This window comes from Mytilus californianus, unplaced genomic scaffold (genome assembly GCF_021869535.1).
Source record: "Mytilus californianus isolate M0D057914Y unplaced genomic scaffold, xbMytCali1.0.p SCAF_7, whole genome shotgun sequence".
Classification (NCBI taxonomy): Eukaryota; Metazoa; Mollusca; class Bivalvia; order Mytilida; family Mytilidae; genus Mytilus; species Mytilus californianus.
In genome coordinates, this window is record NW_026262723.1 from 27,682,779 (window position 1) to 27,702,647 (window position 19,869).

Here is a 19,869-nt window from a genome sequence, read left to right on the forward strand (position 1 = left end):
GAAAGACTGTTCAGGGTCAAAACTAAACTTTCAAAGCATTAATTGATTGTCTCATCGAAGCAAGTATTCAAAGGGAAATAACTGCAGTATTGTATCTGATAAATTATGAAAACTGAATGAAATGATCAAGATCATTGAAATTTGATGGCTTGGGAATATTTTTAATTTGATTTTCCATCCGTTATCAATTTTAAGGTTGTTCTAAAGGTGGGTGGGGGAGCAGCCTGACGGCTCCAGTCGAATGTCTGTGCAATAACTCTTGAACCTTTTAACCAATACTTTTCAAATTTTGATGTTACTGATTATTTTCACTTTTGCTGTTCAGGAGTAATGGCCCTCTAATGCTTTAACATTACTCTTATAAAGGTAATAAAATCCTGGTATGCTGTCATATTGACAACCTCTTTATCTTTACTTTAGTTGACGCATTGAAAAGTCTTCTCTAGGTTATCTTTATAAATTTGGAAATGATTTAATTGCATTAGATAAAAGAAACTTGTACTTAAATCAAGCAAATGTTCCGTATATATTTTTCAGGTGTTCCACTCAAACCTATGCTTGCCCATCCTACAAAGGGTGTTAGTGAGGTATTGAAACGTTTTGAAAATGCAGAATTCGCCTGTGAATATAAGTATGATGGTGAAAGAGCACAGGTAAGTTTTTGTCTTGCCTATGTCGCAGAATGTGAGAGATAGGATGCTACTCTGGAGGCGGTGATACCTCTTGTATAAACCTTTATATTTTAGAAGGTAGAAGAGCTGGGTACTTCATTCATGATATTCAGACACCTTATAATCTCCAGTTTCTTTCTGACAAATTTCTGTTGTCCTTAATGGCATGTACATGGTTAAATTATTACTTGAAAAATTTGAAGTTAATACCTTTTTTTTTTTTTTTTTATATAAAACAATTTTCAATAGTAGTAATGAAAAACCTGACAATGCAAATATATACATAAATAAAAGTAACTTGCAAAAATAAACACATTACATTTATTTGAATTTACTTGTATATTGATGTAAATGTGATAACCAAAAAAAAAGAAGTTTAAAGTGAAAGACAAACAACCGTAAGCCTGACAGACAGACAGACATGTGATTTTTAGCTCACCTGGCCCATAGGGCCAAGTGAGCTTTTCTCATCACTTGGCATCCGTCGTCCGTAGGCGTCGTCGTTAGCTTTTTACAAAAATCTTCTCCTCTGAAACCACTGGGCCTAATTTAACCAAACTTGGCCACAATCATCATTAGGGTATCTAGTTTTAAAAATTTGTCCGATGACCATGCCAACCAAAAAATAGAACATAGGGGTAAAATGTAGATTTTGGCTTATATCTCTGAAACTAAAAGCATTTAGAGTAAATTTGACAAAGGGTAAAACTGCTTATCAGGTCAAGTTCTATCTGCCCTGAAATTTTCAGACAAATCTGACAACCTGTTGTTGGGTTGCTGCCCCTGAATTGGTAATTTTAAGGAAATTTTGCAGTTTTTGGTTATTATCTTGAATATTATTATAGATAGAGATAAACTGGGAACAGCAATAATGTTCAGCAAAGTAAGATCTACAAATAAGTTGTCATGACCAAAATTGTCAGTCGACCCCTTTAGGAGTTATTGCCCTTAATAGTAAATTTTTAATAATATTTCGTAAATTTTTGTAATCTTTTACAAAATTCTTCTTCTGAAACTACTGAGACAAATTTAACCATACTTGGCCATAATCATTATTAGGGTATCTAGTTTAAAAAATTTGTCCAATGACCCTGCCTTCCAACCATCATGGCCGACTAGGTTAAAAATAGAACATAGGGGTAAAATGCAGTTTTTGGTTTATATCTCTGAAACTAAAGCATTTAGAGCAAATCTGACAGGTGGCAAAAATGTTCATCAGATTTAGATTTATCTGCCCTGAAATTTTCAGACAAATCCGACAACCTGTTGTTGGGTTGCTGCCCCTGAGTTAGTAATTTTACAAAAAATTTGCAGTTTTTTGTTATTATCTTAGATATTATTATATTATCTAATACTATATATTAAATATGATTTTAACTTTATTTTACATAATTTCCAAATCATCAGTAAATACAGGTGAGTGACACAGGCTCTTGAGAGCCTCTAGTTGTTTACCTATGTGAATTAGACATATTGCTTTGAACTTTCAAGGGACAATTAAGGTACATGACATCCACCTTGGTACTAATTTTTTTAAGGTATTAGGTTTATTTGGTTGTTTTTATGATCAAAAGCAAGATGGATTGTTATATATTTAATATGTTTTATTTTCTTTTTCTCTAAAGATACATATATTAGAAGATGGAAAAGTACATATATACAGTAGAAACTCTGAGAACAATACCACTAAATACCCAGATATAATAGCCAGAATACCTAAAGTCAAGAACGATTCTGTCAAATCATGTGTACTTGACTCTGAAGCTGTGGCGTGGGATGCAGAGAAAAAACAAATACAGCCTTTCCAAGTATTAAGTCACAGAAAAAGGAAGGTATATATATCTTATTGACTAATTGCACATAACTCAACTCCTTTACCATGGAATAAATGAAAAACAAAGTGCTTTTCTAGATTTACCTTCATCAGGAATGCTGAAAGCCGAATATTGTAAAGCCAATGATGTATAAGAACCCAAGTATTTACTACTGAGCTGATGAAACCCTCAGGACTGATAGTCCACCAGCAGCAGTATAGGCCCAATGCTGTAAAAAATGAAAACAACTATTATGGAAGATAGACTGGTATTTGAAAAGCACATGTACCTGCTCCATAATTGGCACCAGGTGTCTTGCTCATATATACAATGAGACCCATAACTTCAGGCTGATTCCCTTATTTTCATGCCCCACCTAGGGGCATTATGTTTTTCGGTCTGTGCGTTCGTTCGTTCATTCGTCCGTCTGTCCCGCTTCAGGTTAAAGTTTTTGGTCAAGGTAGTTTTTGATGAAGTTGAAGTCCAACCAACTTGAAACTTGATATGATCTTTCTAATTATAATGCCAAATTAGAGTTATGACCCCAATTTCACGGTCCACTGAACATAGAAAATGATAGTGCCTTCAGGTTAAATTTTTGGTCAAGGTAGTTTTTTATGAAGTTGAAGTCCAATCAACTTGAAACTTAGTACACATGTTCCCTATGATATGATCTTTCTAATTTTAATGCCAAATTAGAGTTTTGACCCCAATTTCACAGTCCACTGAACATTGAAAATGATAGTGCAGTGGGGCATCCGTCTACTATGGACACATTCTTGTTTTTATTATATTTCACATTAACACCTTCAAATAAAATTTCCCAATTCGTAGCCATTTTACATATAGGTTCTTAACTGAAAAAAAGAGGTCTTCTGATATTCAGGTTTGCTTGCTAAAAAAATCATCAATCATTTTTTTACTGTTCTTTTCTAGGATGCTGATGCTTCAGATATAAAGGTCCAGGTCTGTGTGTATGCATTTGACTTATTATATTTAAATGGCGAATCTCTGGTCACACAGCCTTTCAGAAGGAGGAGAGAACTCTTACATCAGTCATTTGAAGAAATTGAAGGAGAATTTGTGTATGCTAAGTCTAAAATTTTATCTGATACAGAAGAAATTGCTGAATTCTTAGATGAGTCTGTTAAAGGTATTTTACTTTAAAATGATTCAGTTTAGAGTATATTTTGAATTTAAGTGTGGTATGATTGATTGCCAATGAGAAACTATCCTCCAAGAGACTGAAGAAATGGGATTTAAACAACTTCAACAATGAGCAAGCACATACCACAAAGTAAATTATAAAAATCACTGTATAACAACATATGAAACAATGCAAATAAAATAGCCAGTAAATCAATAAGTCTATTTTGTTATTAGGATCAGAATAGATAAAAGGGTGGGAAATTTATGTGAAATTTCCTATCACATATTTACTGTACCAAAATTATTTGACAACCATCAATTGCTGTTATTTTGAAGTGCCTTTATTGTGCCAAATGCGTGTTTTTATGGAACTGCCCTAATATGATTTTTTGTCGAGCCTGCGACTTTTGTCGCAGAAATCTCGACATAGGGATAGTGATCCAACGGCGGCATTGGCTAACTTCTTAAAAGCTTTATATTTTCCAAGGTGGAAGACCTGGATGCTTCATACTTTGTATAAATAAAGATGCCTTATGTTATGAAGTTTCTGTCTGTCATATGTCCTTTGTCCTTGACCTCATTTTCATGGTTCAGTGACTACTTGAAAAAAAAGTTAAGATGTTTTGTAATGTTAATTTCTCTCTTATTATGAGTAATAGGATAACTATATTTAATATGTGCGTACCTTGTAAGGTCCTCATGCCCGTCAGATAGTTTTCATCTGACCTCAACCTCATTTCATGGATCAGTGAACAAGGTTAAGTCCATATATCAGATACTATAAGCAATAGGTCTTCTATATTTGGTGTATGGAATGATTGTAAGGTGTACATGTCAGTCTGGCTGGTTTTATTTGACCTTGACCTCATTTTCACGGTTCATTGCTCAGTGTTTAGTTTTTGTGATTTGGTCTGTTTTTCTTAAACTATAACCAATAGGTCAACTATATTTGTTGTATGGAATGATTGTAAGGTGTATATGTCTGTCTGGAAGGTATCATCTGACCTTGACCTCATTTTCATGGTTCATTGGTCAATGTTTAGTTTTCCTGTTTAAGTCTGTTTCTTAGAAACTATAAGCAATAGGTCAACTATATTTAGTGTATTGAATGGTTGTATTTAAAGGTGTACATGTATTTCCAGTTTGGTTTATCTGACCTTGACCTCATTTTCTTGGATCATGTTAAGTTTATGTGATACTTTTAGTAAAGCTTTATATTTAGGACTATCAACATAAAATCAATGGTCAGTAAAGAAGGCAAGACATTTCAGCATGTGCACTCTTGTTTTTAACAGTGATAAGATTTCTTTATTTTCATCAATTGCTTGTTACATTATGTTTAAAGGGAAATAAAATTTTTACAAGGCCTATAATTTGTTTTGCTTTTTCTTTTCAACAGGAAATTGTGAAGGCTTAATGGTGAAAACTTTAGACAAAAATGCAACTTATGAAATAGCAAAACGATCTCATAACTGGCTGAAGGTAAGATTAGATGATAAAAGTTTAAAATGTGCTAAGCTCCTATTTCAAGTCAAGATAAGAAGTAAAATGAAATCTATCAGGTTAACATTATTTCAAATGATCTTATACCATTTATCAAATGTAGTGCAGTTAAAAAAAATAAGGTAGTAACAAGAAATTGTGGAAGAAAAACTCATCAATGATTCCAGGCTTATATTTTGTAGGCCAGAAGCATGTTTGGTCCACATAAGACTCATCGGTGACACTGGAATAAAAAAAGTATGAAGCTGAAGAGCATTTGAAAAAAGGGAATTTTGTTATATTATACCCTGGCTTTGAGAGGAAGATAGTATAATGGTTTACAACTGTCCATCCTTCTGTCCATGTTCCCGCATTCTGTCCGTCTCATAAAATGTTCACTGTTTTCATAGAAACTATAAATCAGAGCAATAGTTCACAGTTCAACTTATTTTTTATATGATTTTATATAAATAAAAACTTTTAATGTGATTTTACAGTTGAAGAAAGACTATTTAGAGGGAGTTGGTGACACATTGGATGTTGTGGTGATAGGTGGTTACATAGGAACAGGAAAACGAACTGGGAGATACGGTGGATTCTTATTAGCTTGTTATGATGAAGAAAATGAAGAATTTCAAAGTATATGTAAAGTAAGTGAGATTTTTAAGCAGTTCTCTTGGAATGGCTCCTGAAATTTACAAGATGCTGGATTTTGTCACCAGAAGAAATTTAAAGTAGTCTTTTGATAAATTGGTGATGCCCAGTGTGAGACCTGGTTCTAATTATCTATTGAAAAATATTTGCCATAGAAATTTTGAAAAAGTTATTAAACGGTGGTTATTTGCCATAGAAATTTTAAAAAAAGTTATTAAATATTGGTTATGTTTTATTATTAAATTTTCCTTGTAGATTGGCACTGGTTTTACTGATGAGGATTTAGAACAACATTCTACCTTCTTTAAAGAACATTTGATTGATAAACCTAAAACATACTATCGCTATGACAACTCTCATCTGCCAGATCATTGGTTCGATGCTGTACAAGTATGGGAAATCAAATGTGCAGATTTATCAATTTCACCAACACACAAGGCAGCATCTGGACTGGTATGTTTATTTAACTAATGCAATTCTTTAATTTTTCATTGCAATTTTCAAACAATTGACAAAATTGTAAAATTAATTATTGCAATTTCAAAATATGCTACATGCAAATAGTGCTAATTGCATGTGTGTAATTTTGCTAAAGCTATCCCACCACAATTTTAGCAATAATAAAAACATTGCATGGTATAAATATTCAATGTTTGACATAATTATATTTAACAATAAGTTGTTGATGTTACATGGTTCAAATGGAATTAGTTTCATATTCAATTCAAAATAATCAGAGGTATCTTTTCTTTTGACAATTCTGTGGTGAAATATGTTGGCTTGGAGACCATGTATAATACAATAGCTTGGCAATTATCACATTTGACACATATAGTAAATTTGTATTAAATTTTTTTATGGTCGAACATCTTTATATCTGCCAGGAGTTATTTTATGATTGTATGCTTTCATTGTAGGTGGATCCAGAGAAGGGAATTTCTTTAAGATTTCCACGTTTTCTTCGCATCCGTGATGACAAAAAGACCGATGAAGCTACCTCAGCCTCTCAGGTATAATAACAATGAAATATTATTATACCCCATGCAATGAGTTGCCGAGTTTTTGACCCGTCTGTCCGTCGTCAGTCCTATTTCTTGTCATCGCAACTCCTCTCAAACCACACTACAGAATTTCATGAAACCTTTTTAGATAATAAGGACATACTATGTAGTTGTGCATATCGACAGGAAATTACGATTCAATTTTTAAAGGCAGTGCTTTAATGCCTTTCTAGTTGCCGGGTTAATCCTTCCTTCCGCGATATCCAACTTATCTACGTGGGGGGTCGTTAGGCTCCAAGTAGATCCGGAAATGTTGAATTCTCTCCTCTTCTTATTGTGATATAAAATGTTTTTTGTTTCATTTCATTTACATTGGGAAATAGAGAAACGATCATTGTGTTTTGTTAGTTTTAAAAACTTGATATATTTGTATTTTGCATTATAAGCAGTCAACCGATTGACAAACTAGAATTATTTGAATTCCGTGTGGAAAGAGCTCGGGTTAATTTCGAGTGTTATCTGCAATCTATATGTTTATAAATCATTTCAGTCGTTGATATAATAATTAAAGGTCGACTGAACATGAATTATATTATACAATTTAAAGCGCATTTCTGATTATGCAGTGAACCCGTCTAACGTTATTGTTATTTCGCAGTTATATAAAGTAGCAAATTATCGTTCCTGAATAGGTGGCGCCGTGGTAGCCGATCCTGTTCCTCAACTTCCGGTTTCTGCACTGTGCAACTATTTCAGTTACATTTTTGTCGAGCCTTCGACTTTTGTCGAAAAAGCGAGACATAGCGATCCTACATTCCGTCGGTGTCGTCGTCGGCGGCGGCGGCGTCCACAAATATTCACTCTGTGGTTAAAGTTTTTGAAATTTTAATAACTTTCTTAAACTAACCTGGATTTCTACCAAACTTGGACAGAAGCTTGTTTATGATCATAAGATAGTATCCAGAAGTAAATTTTGTAAAAAAAAAATTCCATTTTTTCCGTATTTTACTTATAAATGGACTTAGTTTTTCTGCCAGGAAACACATTACATTCACTCTGTGGTTAAAGTTTTTGAAATTTTAATAACTTTCTTAAACCGTCCTGGATTTCTACCAAACTTGGACAGAAGCTTGTTTATGATCATAAGATAGTATCCAGAAGTAAATTTTGTAAAAAAAAAATTCCATTTTTTCCGTATTTTACTTATAAATGGACTTAGTTTTTCTGCCAGGAAACACATTACATTCACTCTGTGGTTAAAGTTTTTGAAATTTTAATAACTTTCTTAAACCGTCCTGGATTTCTACCAAACTTGGAAAGAAGCTTGTTTATGATCATAAGATAGTATCCAGAAGTAAATTTAGTAAAAAAAAAATTCCATTTTTTCCGTATTTTACTTATAAATGGACTTAGTTTTTCTGCCAGTTAACATTACATTCACTCTGTGGTTTAAGTTTTTAAAATTTTAACAACTTTCTTAAACTATCCTGGATTTGTACCAAACTTGGACAGAAGCTTGTTTATGATTTAAAGCTAGTATCTAGAAGGAAATTTTGTTAAAATTTTGTTCCATTTTTTCCGTATTTTACTTATAAATGGACTTAGTTTTTCTTCCAGTTAACATTACATACAGTCTGCAGTTTAAGTTTTTAAAACATTTATTAGATTCATAAACTATCCTGGATTTTTATCAAACTTGGACAGAAGCTACTTACAATCAAAAGATAGTATATAGAGGAATATTTTTATTAATTTTTTTCCTCATTTTTGTTGAGCCTGCGATTAACAGCAAAAGTAGGCGAGACAGTGGGTTCCGCGGAACCTTTACGAATTTTTTATTAACGATACCAAGTACTTGTTGTTGTGTACCTGGATGTCCTTTAAGAGGAGGACATGCATTTCCAAATGACTTAAAAAGAAGGAAAAGTTGGATCAACGCCATGGCCCATACGCAGATTGGACGAGAACACGATGAAATCGTGGAGTCCATCTCAATCAGCTGTTGTTTGCAAGGCACATTTTACTGAAAAAGACTACGTGCAGGAAACTATTCATGGTAAAACTCTATTTTCTTTTTGAAATATATAGTTATATATGTAATCGCCATGCGAATAAACCAAAGTCTGTTTACAACCGCAATTATCGTTTTAGAATAAAAGGGGGTGGTTAATTCAAGACGTCATAATTTTTTGGATTACGATTCAATGTGATCTGTTTGAGATTTTTTGGTGATTGCTACAATTATAATGATTTCTTACAAGAGGTATATCATACTGAGAATTATTTTAGCAGTAATTATGCTAATGTAGTAATGACAGGAATGCATAAGCTATGCCTCATAGACTTTCTTGAAAAATATCAATGACAATGTTAACAGGAACAAAACAATGACATGCTCTCATCTATATTATAGTTATTTAGGTACAAACAATGTACGTTTGTTGCATAAGTCTCTCATTGTTTGTCCTTTGGATTTACATAACATACATTGAATCAGGCAAACATAGTTTTATCCAGATTGTAATGAATAAATCTAGTTAATATTTCGCCAGGTAATACAAAGTATACATTGCTAATGGAAGTTCATTTAATTATCAAAAAACTAATGTTTTATAACCTTTTTCAGGGCACAAACCCACCATTCAGAGACTTAAGTCTACTGCCATTCCCAGCCTATTTTCCTGGACCAAGCAAGAGACTGAATCGTCCGCAAAAAGAAAAATCAGGGCAGTTTCCTGTGAAAACAAAAGAACTAAACTTGATGAATATTGTAGTAGAAATCTAGAGGAAAGTTTTGATTGTAAAGTTGGTTTTCCTGAAGAAGTCATTCATACTGCAGAAAGGATTTATGACTGTCCACCACCAACTGCCGAGCTAATGTTGAGCTTCACAGATGGAATTATGCAAACACCATCAATGCCTATGTTTTCAGCAGAGAATTTTGAAATGAAGACACGTGACACAGCCATGCATTTTTATACCGGTTTAGAGTTGTACACTAAATTTTTATTTGTTTTGACCACACTTGGTCCAGCAGCACATTGTTTGAGATACATACAATGTATATTTTCAAATTGATAGGGTGTCAGTTGAAAATCAGTTTTTTTATGACTTTGATGAAATTGAGGCATTATACAACCAACTTTGAACTTTCTAGATTCTAGATTGAATCTAGTGTTAAGAATATTGTGTATACATGGATTGTTTTTATGTCTAAACAGTGGTGTGAGGCTAACACTTGGCCATCTAGTGGTTTAGTCAGGTATTTTTCACCATCCAACTTCAAATTAAAGTTTCCTACGACTTGGATTATTATTGACAGCACAGAATATCCCGTGATAAAACCTAAAGCTCCTAGAGCTCAGGCAACCTTTTCATCATATAAAAACAGAAACACTGAAAATACTTGTATGTTCGACACCTGGTGGTTTAGTCAACTATGTCTCTAATGCATATGTTGGTTCTACCAGTGACTATGAAATAGTTGAAAGATGTAGAATAGTTCAATTATGTGATCCAGGTGACAGTGTGATGGCAGACAAAGGTTTAAATGTGCAAGATTTGTTTGCTAACTTTTTTCAAAAAAAGAAACAGAATTAGTTCCAAAACTCTTATACGGGATAGAAAAGTCTCCAATTAACATGTGCACATAGAGCGAATTATTGGACTTGGCAAAACATACAAAATTCTAATAAATCCTATGAATGGAACTGAAACAAAACTTTCATCTGAAATAACATTTAGTTGTACTATGTTGTGTAATTTTAGAACTTGTATTGTGCCAAAGGATTCATAAATAAAAGTGACGCAATGAATTTTGTTCTGATATATATTTATTTATAATTACATGCACATGTAAATTGTAATGCATATAAAATAAGGAGATGTGGTATGATATTCAGTGAGTTTATCGAACTAAAGTGCATAAGAAATGGGTTTAAGCAGTTACAGGTGTTACTGTCACTGTACAATCTCCAACAATGAGAAAAACTTGTACCGTGTAAAACATTTCAGAGATCTTACCACTAAGTTTTGTTGTCTCACCTTGACTTTGGTGAATTGTTTATATCTGTTGATGTAAATATAAAAAAGAAGATGTGGTATGATTGCCAATGAGACAACTCTCCACAAGAGACCAAATGACACAGAAATTAACAGCTATAGGTCACAGTACGGCATTCAACAATGAACAAAGCCCATACCGCACAGTCAGAACTCTATAAAAGGCCCTGAAATGACAATGTAAAACAATTTAAACAAGAAAACTAACGGCCTAATTTATGTACAAAAAATGAACGAATATAACAAATATGCAACACATAAACAAACAACAACCACTGAATTACAGGCTCCTGACTTGGGACAGGCACATACATGTACATACAGAATGTGTCAGGGTTAAACATGTTAGCGGGATCCCAACCCTCCCCCTAACCTGGGACAGTGGTGTAACAGTACAATATAAGAACGAACTATAAAAATCAGTTGAAAGAGGCTTAACTCATCAGATGGATAAATACAAATACAAGTGGACGTGGTCGGGTAGTTGTACATCCAAACAACAAAAAGACACTAAGTACAGATCTGAGAGTACTCAAAGTTACTGACAGCTAGTTCAAAGCCACTAACAACTGATAAAAAAATCTTGCATCTAAGACTAAATTATCAATCCGTAAGCTCCCTTTAGAATTTTATAAATTTTAGATTTTACATTTCTGAGTTATGGGGTTTTATTCATTAAAAAAGGGGGGATTTTCCAGTTTTTGTCGAGCCTGCGACTTTTGTCGCAGAAAACTCGACATAGGGATAGGGATGTGGCGGCGGCGTTAGCTAACTTCTTAAAAGCTTTATATTTTAGAAGGTGGAAGACCTGGATGCTTCATACTTTGTATATGGATGCCTCATGTTACAAAGTTTCCGTCAGCCACATGTCCAATGTCCTTGACCTCATTTTCATGGTTCAGTGACTACTTGAAAAAAAAGTTAACATTTTTTGTAATGTTAAATTCTCTCTTATTATAAGTAGTAGGATAACTATATTTGGTATGTGCGTACCTTGCAAGGTCCTCATGCCCGTCAGACAGTTTTCACTTGACCTCGACCTCATTTCATGGATCAGTGAACAAGGTTAAGTTTTGGTGGTCAAGTCCATATCTCAGATACTATAAGCAATAGGTCAAGTATATTCGGTGTATGGAAGGACTGTAAGGCGTACATGTCCAACTGGCAGGTGTCATCTGACCTTGACCTCATTTTCATGGTTCAGTGGTTATAGTTAAGTTTTTGTGTTTTGGTCTGTTTTTCTTATACTGTATGCAATAGGTCTACTATATTTGGTGTATGGAATGATTGTAAGGTGTACATGTCTAGCTGGCAGGTCTCATTTGACCTTGACCTCATTTTCATGGTTCAGTGGTCAAAGTTAAGATTTTGAGTTTTGGTCTTTTTTTCTAATACTATATGCAATAGGTCAACTATATTTGGTGTATGGAAATATTTTATGATCTATATGTCAGTCGCGCAGGTTTTATTTGACCTTGACCTCATTTTCACAGTTCATTGCTCAGTATTAAGTTTTTGTGTTTTGGTCTGTTTTTCTTAAACTTTAAGCAATAGGTCAACTATATTTGTTGTATGGAAGAATTGTTAGCTGTACATGCCTGCCTGGCATGGTTCATCTGACCTTGACCTCATTTTCATGGTTCATTGGTCAATGTTTAGTTTTCTTGGTTAATGTTAAGTTTATGTGACAGTTGTAATAAAGCTTTATATTAAGGACTATCAACATAATATCAGTGATTAGTAAAGAAGGCGAGACATTTCAGCGTGTGCACTCTTGTTGGACAACAACTCAAAAATGCTTTTAGCAGTTCGCATGAAACTTTGGTGAATTATTTATAGCTATTGATGTAATCTCCCTATAGATTTTCATAAATTTCAAATATGACATTGAGAAGAAATTGAACTTTATTTGTTTATAGTCTGGCAACAGATTTATTAAGTATTGCGCAACAGCACAGTGTATTGCACAACAGCAAGAAATCTTTAATTGATATAAATTCAATTCATATAACCGATTTCAAGTTCTTTGACTACATTTATTCAGAAACTATAATATGTCAAATATTTAATTACAATCCAAATTCAGACCTGTATCAAGCTTGAATATTGTGTCCATTTTTGCCCCAACTGTTCAGGGTTGGACCTCTGCGGGTGTATCCAGCTGCTCTCAGCGAATCAGTTTATTTCTTAATTAAGAACTCCTTTTTTCATTCATAAATTACTTTAAACTTGGAAATATAATTTTGCTTGGAGTTATAGTTTCTTAAAAAAGTATTGTCATTGAAAGAGTTGACATGTTGCAATGTACATTTATTCTACATAGTTCTATGGTACCAAATCAAAAGTTTATATAAAAGAAAGAAGTCAAAGGTTTCCCATCATAGTTAAGTTACATACATTTTTTTTGTACCTGAGGTCGTTGAATATAGATCATTATATAAATAAGGAGATGTGTTATGATTGCCAATGAAACAACTACAAATGTATCATTCATACTTAACAGTAACAAACCACATTTGCAGAGTTGAATAAAATACAGTTAATAACATTTACTTATTACTAAAAAGAAAATGCCTAACTATTTTAAACAGTATTTGAATATCAATTATATGGTCATTTTTATAAACTTCCTGTTACAAAACTTTGAATTTTTCGAAAAACTAAGGATTTTCTTATCCAAGGAATAGATTACCTTAGCCGTATTTGGCACAACTTTTTGGAATTTTTGGTCCTCAATGCTCTTCAACTTTGTACTTGTTTGGCTTTATAACTATTTTGATCTGAGCGTCACTGATGAGTCTTATGTAGACGAAACGCGCGTCTGGCGTATTAAATTATAATCCTGGTACCTTTGATAACTAATTTGACTATAAACATAGATAAAAAAGGTACAAACTGGACATAATGCACTAGTTCATAAACAAGTGAGAACAATCACCTTCATATAGTGCTCAGAATATGACATTCATATAACTTGTTCTATATCATTACAGAACTCTAAATCTTAAATACTGAAAGCCACCTCTGATAAGTACACTGTACTATGCAAGATAATGATATAACTGGACTAAAAGTACACACAACCTGTAATTAACTGCCTTTACAGCGCTTTCGCGCTTTGATTTTTCTAGGAGTTACGCCCCTTTGAACTTATTTACTTTAATGTACTACTGCAACCTTTTGTCATAGCAACTCCTCTCAAACCACACAACAGAATTTCATGAAACCTTTTCAGATAATAAGGACATACAACGTAGATGTGCATATTGACAGGAAATTACAATTCAATTTTTTTTCCAGGAGTTACACCCCTTTGAACTTATTTGCCCAATATACTACTGCAACCTTTTGTCATCGCAACTCCTCTCAAACCACACAACAGAATTTCATGAAACCTTTTCAGATAATAAGGACATACTACGTAGATGTGCATATCGACAGGAAATTACGATTCAATTTTTTTTCCAGGAGTTACACCCCTTTGAACTTATTTGCCCAATATACTACTGCAACCTTTTGTCATCGCAACTCCTCTCAAACCACACAACAGAATTTCATGAAACTGTGTAGATAATAAGGACATACTATGTAGATGTGCATATTGACAGGAAATTATGATTCATTTTTTTTTTTTTGATACAATTTTTTTTTCTTACACTTATTTTATTTCTCCAATGACAATGTGGGGACGTGGGGTATGTGAGCGTGCTCACTAAGGTTCTTTAATTTAACTTTAACAATTTAGATGTATTTGACTTATCTGATGAATAAAATGTAATGCATTTTTAAGGATGAAAGATTAGGAATTTAGGAATTGGTCCATTAAAAAAAACCTTCTCAGAGAGTTACAAAAAAATGTATGTTACCAATAAAAAAAATACAAAAAACTTCTTCAGCTCTCAACTCCAGCTTTCTCCATGGTTTTCATGATATATCCAAGACTGCTAAAAGTGGCCCTTAACACCAAAAATCTATAAATCAATCAATTAACTTGATGATTAATCAAGATCAAACACTTAGAATTTATGTTTTTGAAGAGTTTGTCTTGACCTTCACTAGTAGAGCTTAAAGTTAAAGTATTGGAAAAATCATATGCTATAAATTTGGGAAAAAAATTCATATGCTATAATTTGGGAAAACAGTCATATGCTATAAATTTGGGAAAACAAGTCATATGCTATAAATTTGGGGAAAAAAGTCATATGCTATAATTTGGGGAAAAAAAGTCATATGCTATAAAAATGTGGGAAAAAAAGTCATATGCTTATAAATTTGGGAAAAAAAGTCATATGCTATAAATTTTGGAAAAAAAGTCATATGCCATAAATTTGGAATGTAAATGAGTCTCTAAATTGCCTATGATTGACTTTAGAAGGTATTTTTCTTACAAGTCTCAAGGGTAGCAAAATATATTACTTTGGATTCATTATTATCCGTGGGTATACACAACATATTTAACTCTTTCAGCACTATGACCCGGTTTACTGGGAAATCAATTTTACTTCCGTAAACACTATAGCCCGCTATACCGGGTTGCACATGCTACTTTTTTTAATCCGAGATTTTCAGTGGTCGGGAAAACCCCTCTGAAGTAACATACTATCGTCATATACATTCATTCGAGTTTCCCTGGCTTTTTCCGTACTTTTAACAGAAAATCAGGGTTTTCAATAACTTTGCAATGAACAGGCTGTTTACAAATTTGAAGTGGCTGACCAAAAAAGGGGGGGTCAGGGGGGGCAGGGATTTTGTCTTTTTGCTGGTAAAGAAATCATTTACTTTTGGTCTTTCATTTCATTCAGTTTCATTTAATTTATTGACATGCAGTTTAAAAAATTGCCTTCTAAAACTTTTTAATTTGGTTTCTCATGTGTTATCCATTGATAACATACGTTTTTATTTCGATATCTCTCTTGACTTTACCATTGACAATCTTGATCATTCAAGCAACTGATTGAAGATCGTATTTGAATGCAGGCAAATGTCTTATTGATGCCGATTTTAAGTTTACTTTCAGTCAGACAAAATGGTCCAGTCGGTTATAGAAAAGCCATCGTTTTTGAAAAATCTATAAAACTAACAACTCCATGAGACAAAAGGTTAATAAAACTTTTTTATTTTATTCTCTTCAAAAATATTTTTTGTTTAAGCATTTGAACCGGCGATTTCCGTCTTTTGAAACGGCGACATTCCGCCGGGTGCCGGCTCTTAATGAAAACCCTGAAAATAAATTAAATATCGGTCGTTTATTAGCGATGAACATTTTTTGAAATTTTGTACTCAAAATGGCGAATATCGATAGTGAAAACGAACTGTCAGGAGACGAAATTATTGATTATGTCGGCTAATTTGACTTAATAAATGTTAATAAAGCTGACAGAAATGAATTAGAAAGGCAATGGAGAAATATAGTAGGGGACAGTGATGATGAAGATGACTTAAGAGTGGTTTGAAGCCGCGGACATGTTGACAAAAATTCAAACTCAAAGAAACATTCATGAATTTAGGGAACGTGTGGGCCTAGTTAGAAATTTTGACACTTCAGCATCTGCCCTAAACTATTTTCAATGTTTTTCATAAAGAAGTCTTCACTTCTATCGTCAATTTAACTAATTTGAACGCAATCCGAAAATCGTACATGAAAGTTGACACATTTACCTGTGCTCACGAAGTACAAATACTTTGTCAATTGAGACAATATAACATTTATTTTTTTAATTATCATAAACTATTAAATAAATATAAATTCAAACAAAAATAAAAGAGATTTCATAGTTTAAACACCAGTTTATCAAAAATTACCTGATTTACCTGTATTTTTACCTGTATCTCACCTGTATGTCACCATAAGTCTCAATAAGACAAACAGGTACAGCAAGTACAAAGTATGCTGATTATTTTGATACCTCATATGATGGAATTGGATGACTGAGTACAAATATACATCAGTTTAAAAGTACCTACCCTAAGTAAATGAAAATTCTCAAAGTTACTTAGTGTTGAAGGGTATAATACATTGAAAGTTATGCAGTGTTGAAAGAGTTAAGGATGTACTTAGGTGATCTAATGTAAAATTAAATAAATCAAGAATTCAAAATTGATACTTTAAGCTGGAAGAGTATTAGTTAAGGATCAAAATAAGCTAAAAATATTGATAGGTCATGGAGCTCCTTTTCGAGATATTTGATTTATAAAATATGGCGGGAAAAGGCTGACTCGGACTTTTACCTTATATTTGCATTGGTATTATTTGGGTCTCAAATCAAAAGAAAGAAAATCAAGAATCTGCTTAAAGTTTGTCAAATGACCTTTTATGAGCTATTAAGTCTTATGTTAAATGATAAATAGGTGTTATGGGGCAACATATTTTACCTTGTATCGTATGGAAAAACACAAAGGAGTCCGAACATTTGGCACTCATTCCAAAACCTCACCTAAGTACATCCTTAAGTGTCCAATGAAGTAAAAAAAAAATATTGGCTTGAATGCAGACTATGGCAGACTGAATTATCTGTTATTATTTTGAATTTAATTATAATTATAGTTTTAAATTTTGAATTGAAAGTAATAAACTATGGCTTAATGTACATAACAACCATCTGAATTTAATAAATCACAAAAATGATCAAGTGTCTCCCTGAACAGTAGAAGAATATAAGACATGGGATAGAGTAGATTGTCTCCCTTGTATTAACCAATCAAAATCAGGATTTCTCTTGTAGAATGGAATTCAAGGTTATGACATAGTTCTAGACAACCGAGTCATGAGGTTGACCCTCGTAGAATAAGGTAATGATATAGTCCTGCGAGTCTTTTCACAAAAAATCTTACGATTAAAATTGATTGTAAGTTATACTGAAATGTGTATGACTTACAAGTATTTTTACTCTTAAGATTTTTTGTGAAAAGAGCCGCTGGTTAGCATTTTAACGTCGAGTATAATAATCCTTTATTTCAATGGTATATTGTAGGTGGCAGAGATGTACAAAGGCCAACAACAAATACAGAACCAAACGAAGGATGGTGGAGACGAGGAAGATTTCTATTGATTTTGTATATAACAATTTATTTAAAATTAATTTTTATGTAAAATTTTCAACCTAATATATCAATGAACTAGAAACAGTGTTTGTTTTTAAAGCCAGATGTTTCATTTATTGGCAAGGAAATAAAATTTCCCCAGTTTGTTTAGCTCTAAGTTTAGCATTACCCCGTAAAGATAGTTGATCAACAGTGATTAATTAACTAACACCCAGTATGTCCATATGTCTATGTCCCCTGCACCAAGGTCAGTCAGTACTACTTGTACAAGTTATTTTTATTTACTTGAAGAAGCAAATAATAATATACTTATACAAGTAAATTTGTTATATTCATATTTTCATATAAGGTGTGAATAATCTCCCCTTAATTTTCTAAAAAAAATTGTATAAGTAATTTTTTTTTACAATCCCTAAAATTCTCAAGTTTTGGGATGTAAAAACATGCCTTAAACAATTTTTCTCTGGTTAGCTCATAATTTTTTTTATTAGAGTTCAACCTTCATTCTCATTAATTCAACAGAGAACTTAATTGGACAAAGATCTTAAGCAATTGCAATTGGTCACAACATTTTCATGTGAGTAATCGAATTAAATAAAATACTTACATGTTAATGGAGTGCTTGTAGTTTTGAATATATAAATATAAAGAATATAGAAAAAAAGTGGCATAAACAATTCAAGAATATGGACCCCCTCCCTCAACCATCCAGATTATAAACTACTACTTATTGTGGTGGGAGGGTACAGTTCACCCTAAATTGTTTTTTTTTTATATATATATATATATATATTTATATTTAAAAGGTCTTGATTGGATATGATACTTATCTTACATCTCGGGATGACATTAATGAAGACCCAAGTACTTTTCCATATGCTGTAGTTGCAAATATTAAAATAGTCAACAACGATTATTACTATAGATTTTATATTCATTAACTATTAGACCAATTGGTCGTCAGAATAACGGATTCACTGCATCGTCTAACAAACTAAGCACCGTCAAAATCTCTTAAAATCACATATGTTGTGTGAAAATTAATAGGGGCAAGGTGCTTTTTCATATGGTTCAACATTTTACAAATTCAGAAGGATTAAACATATATATATTTGATAGTCATTAACCGAGAAACTAATCGATCGCCTGAATCAAACTGAATCTCTGCAGTGGTCAAAATCTGCTATCTCATATTTTCATGCTACCGCCGTAGGCAAGGGGGACATCAAGTGTTACCCTTGACCGTTCTGCCATCTTTCTGTCCGTCTGTTCCATTTTCATTGACACACTCTAACTTAAGTTTGCCTCATGCAAATTTATGAAACTCGTACACAATGCTAAGAACTACAACATGCAGACAGAGTTTGAATTTGGGTTGTGAGTCATTTACCATTTCAGAGTTGTGTCCCTTTTTAACTTGGAAAATTGCAAAGCTTAAGGGGGGCATTCGTGTCCTCAGACACATTCTTCTTTTATATTTGTAAGTTTTAACTATTGAATTTACAGATTTAAATGTAATTATCATTGAAAGAACAAATGATGACATGGTTTGGTTTTGATCTTATTAATACTTATCGAAAGATAACAAACAGCATACGAAAATATAGTGTAATCTTTGAAGTGATAATGCCATTTCCTTGATGACAAACTTGCTGGTTGCTGTCTGTTTCTAGTTCTCATTTTTTACGCAAAGCAAGGAATGTAATATGTGATTAGACATAACATGAAGTCTGTTTTAGTAGTCTCGGGTTCAGTGGATTTTAATGAGGTAGCTAAGCAGATTAAAAATAAAAGATATGTACAAATAGGCCTAAGTCAGAAATTGTTTCTATCATGTGAGGTTTGTCACGTATGCACCTTTTTTCCAATTATACTAGTCAAGCAAGCCGAACTGTGTTGCCAATAGACTCTACTTTTTCGACATATCAAATAGTGAATAGTTTATTGTGTTAGTTTGCTGGCTCGATGACTTTATAACTCAATATCTTCTTATTA

General features: G+C 32.9%; 2 protein-coding genes across 2 annotated transcripts in view; both read left to right on the forward strand.

Annotated features, from left to right (window-relative positions):
- Positions 1–17,956, forward strand: part of LOC127709657 (DNA ligase 1-like) — a 59,891-nt gene extending 41,935 nt beyond the window's left edge. The window contains exons 17-24 of the mRNA XM_052215271.1: positions 538–653; positions 2,297–2,503; positions 3,422–3,638; positions 5,034–5,116; positions 5,614–5,766; positions 6,026–6,223; positions 6,688–6,780; positions 17,805–17,956. Of these exons, the coding sequence (XP_052071231.1) occupies positions 538–653; positions 2,297–2,503; positions 3,422–3,638; positions 5,034–5,116; positions 5,614–5,766; positions 6,026–6,223; positions 6,688–6,780; positions 17,805–17,882 (1,145 nt within the window). The 3' untranslated portion in view covers positions 17,883–17,956. The remainder of the gene's footprint in view (positions 1–537; positions 654–2,296; positions 2,504–3,421; positions 3,639–5,033; positions 5,117–5,613; positions 5,767–6,025; positions 6,224–6,687; positions 6,781–17,804) is intronic.
- On the forward strand, positions 8,608–10,586 carry LOC127709675 (uncharacterized). The gene is made up of 2 exons (XM_052215311.1): positions 8,608–8,827; positions 9,398–10,586. Exons 1-2 carry the CDS (start codon positions 8,743–8,745, stop codon positions 9,847–9,849), a joined length of 537 nt encoding a protein of 178 aa, XP_052071271.1. The 5' UTR covers positions 8,608–8,742; the 3' UTR covers positions 9,850–10,586.
- Positions 17,957–19,869: the final 1,913 nt, after the last annotated feature.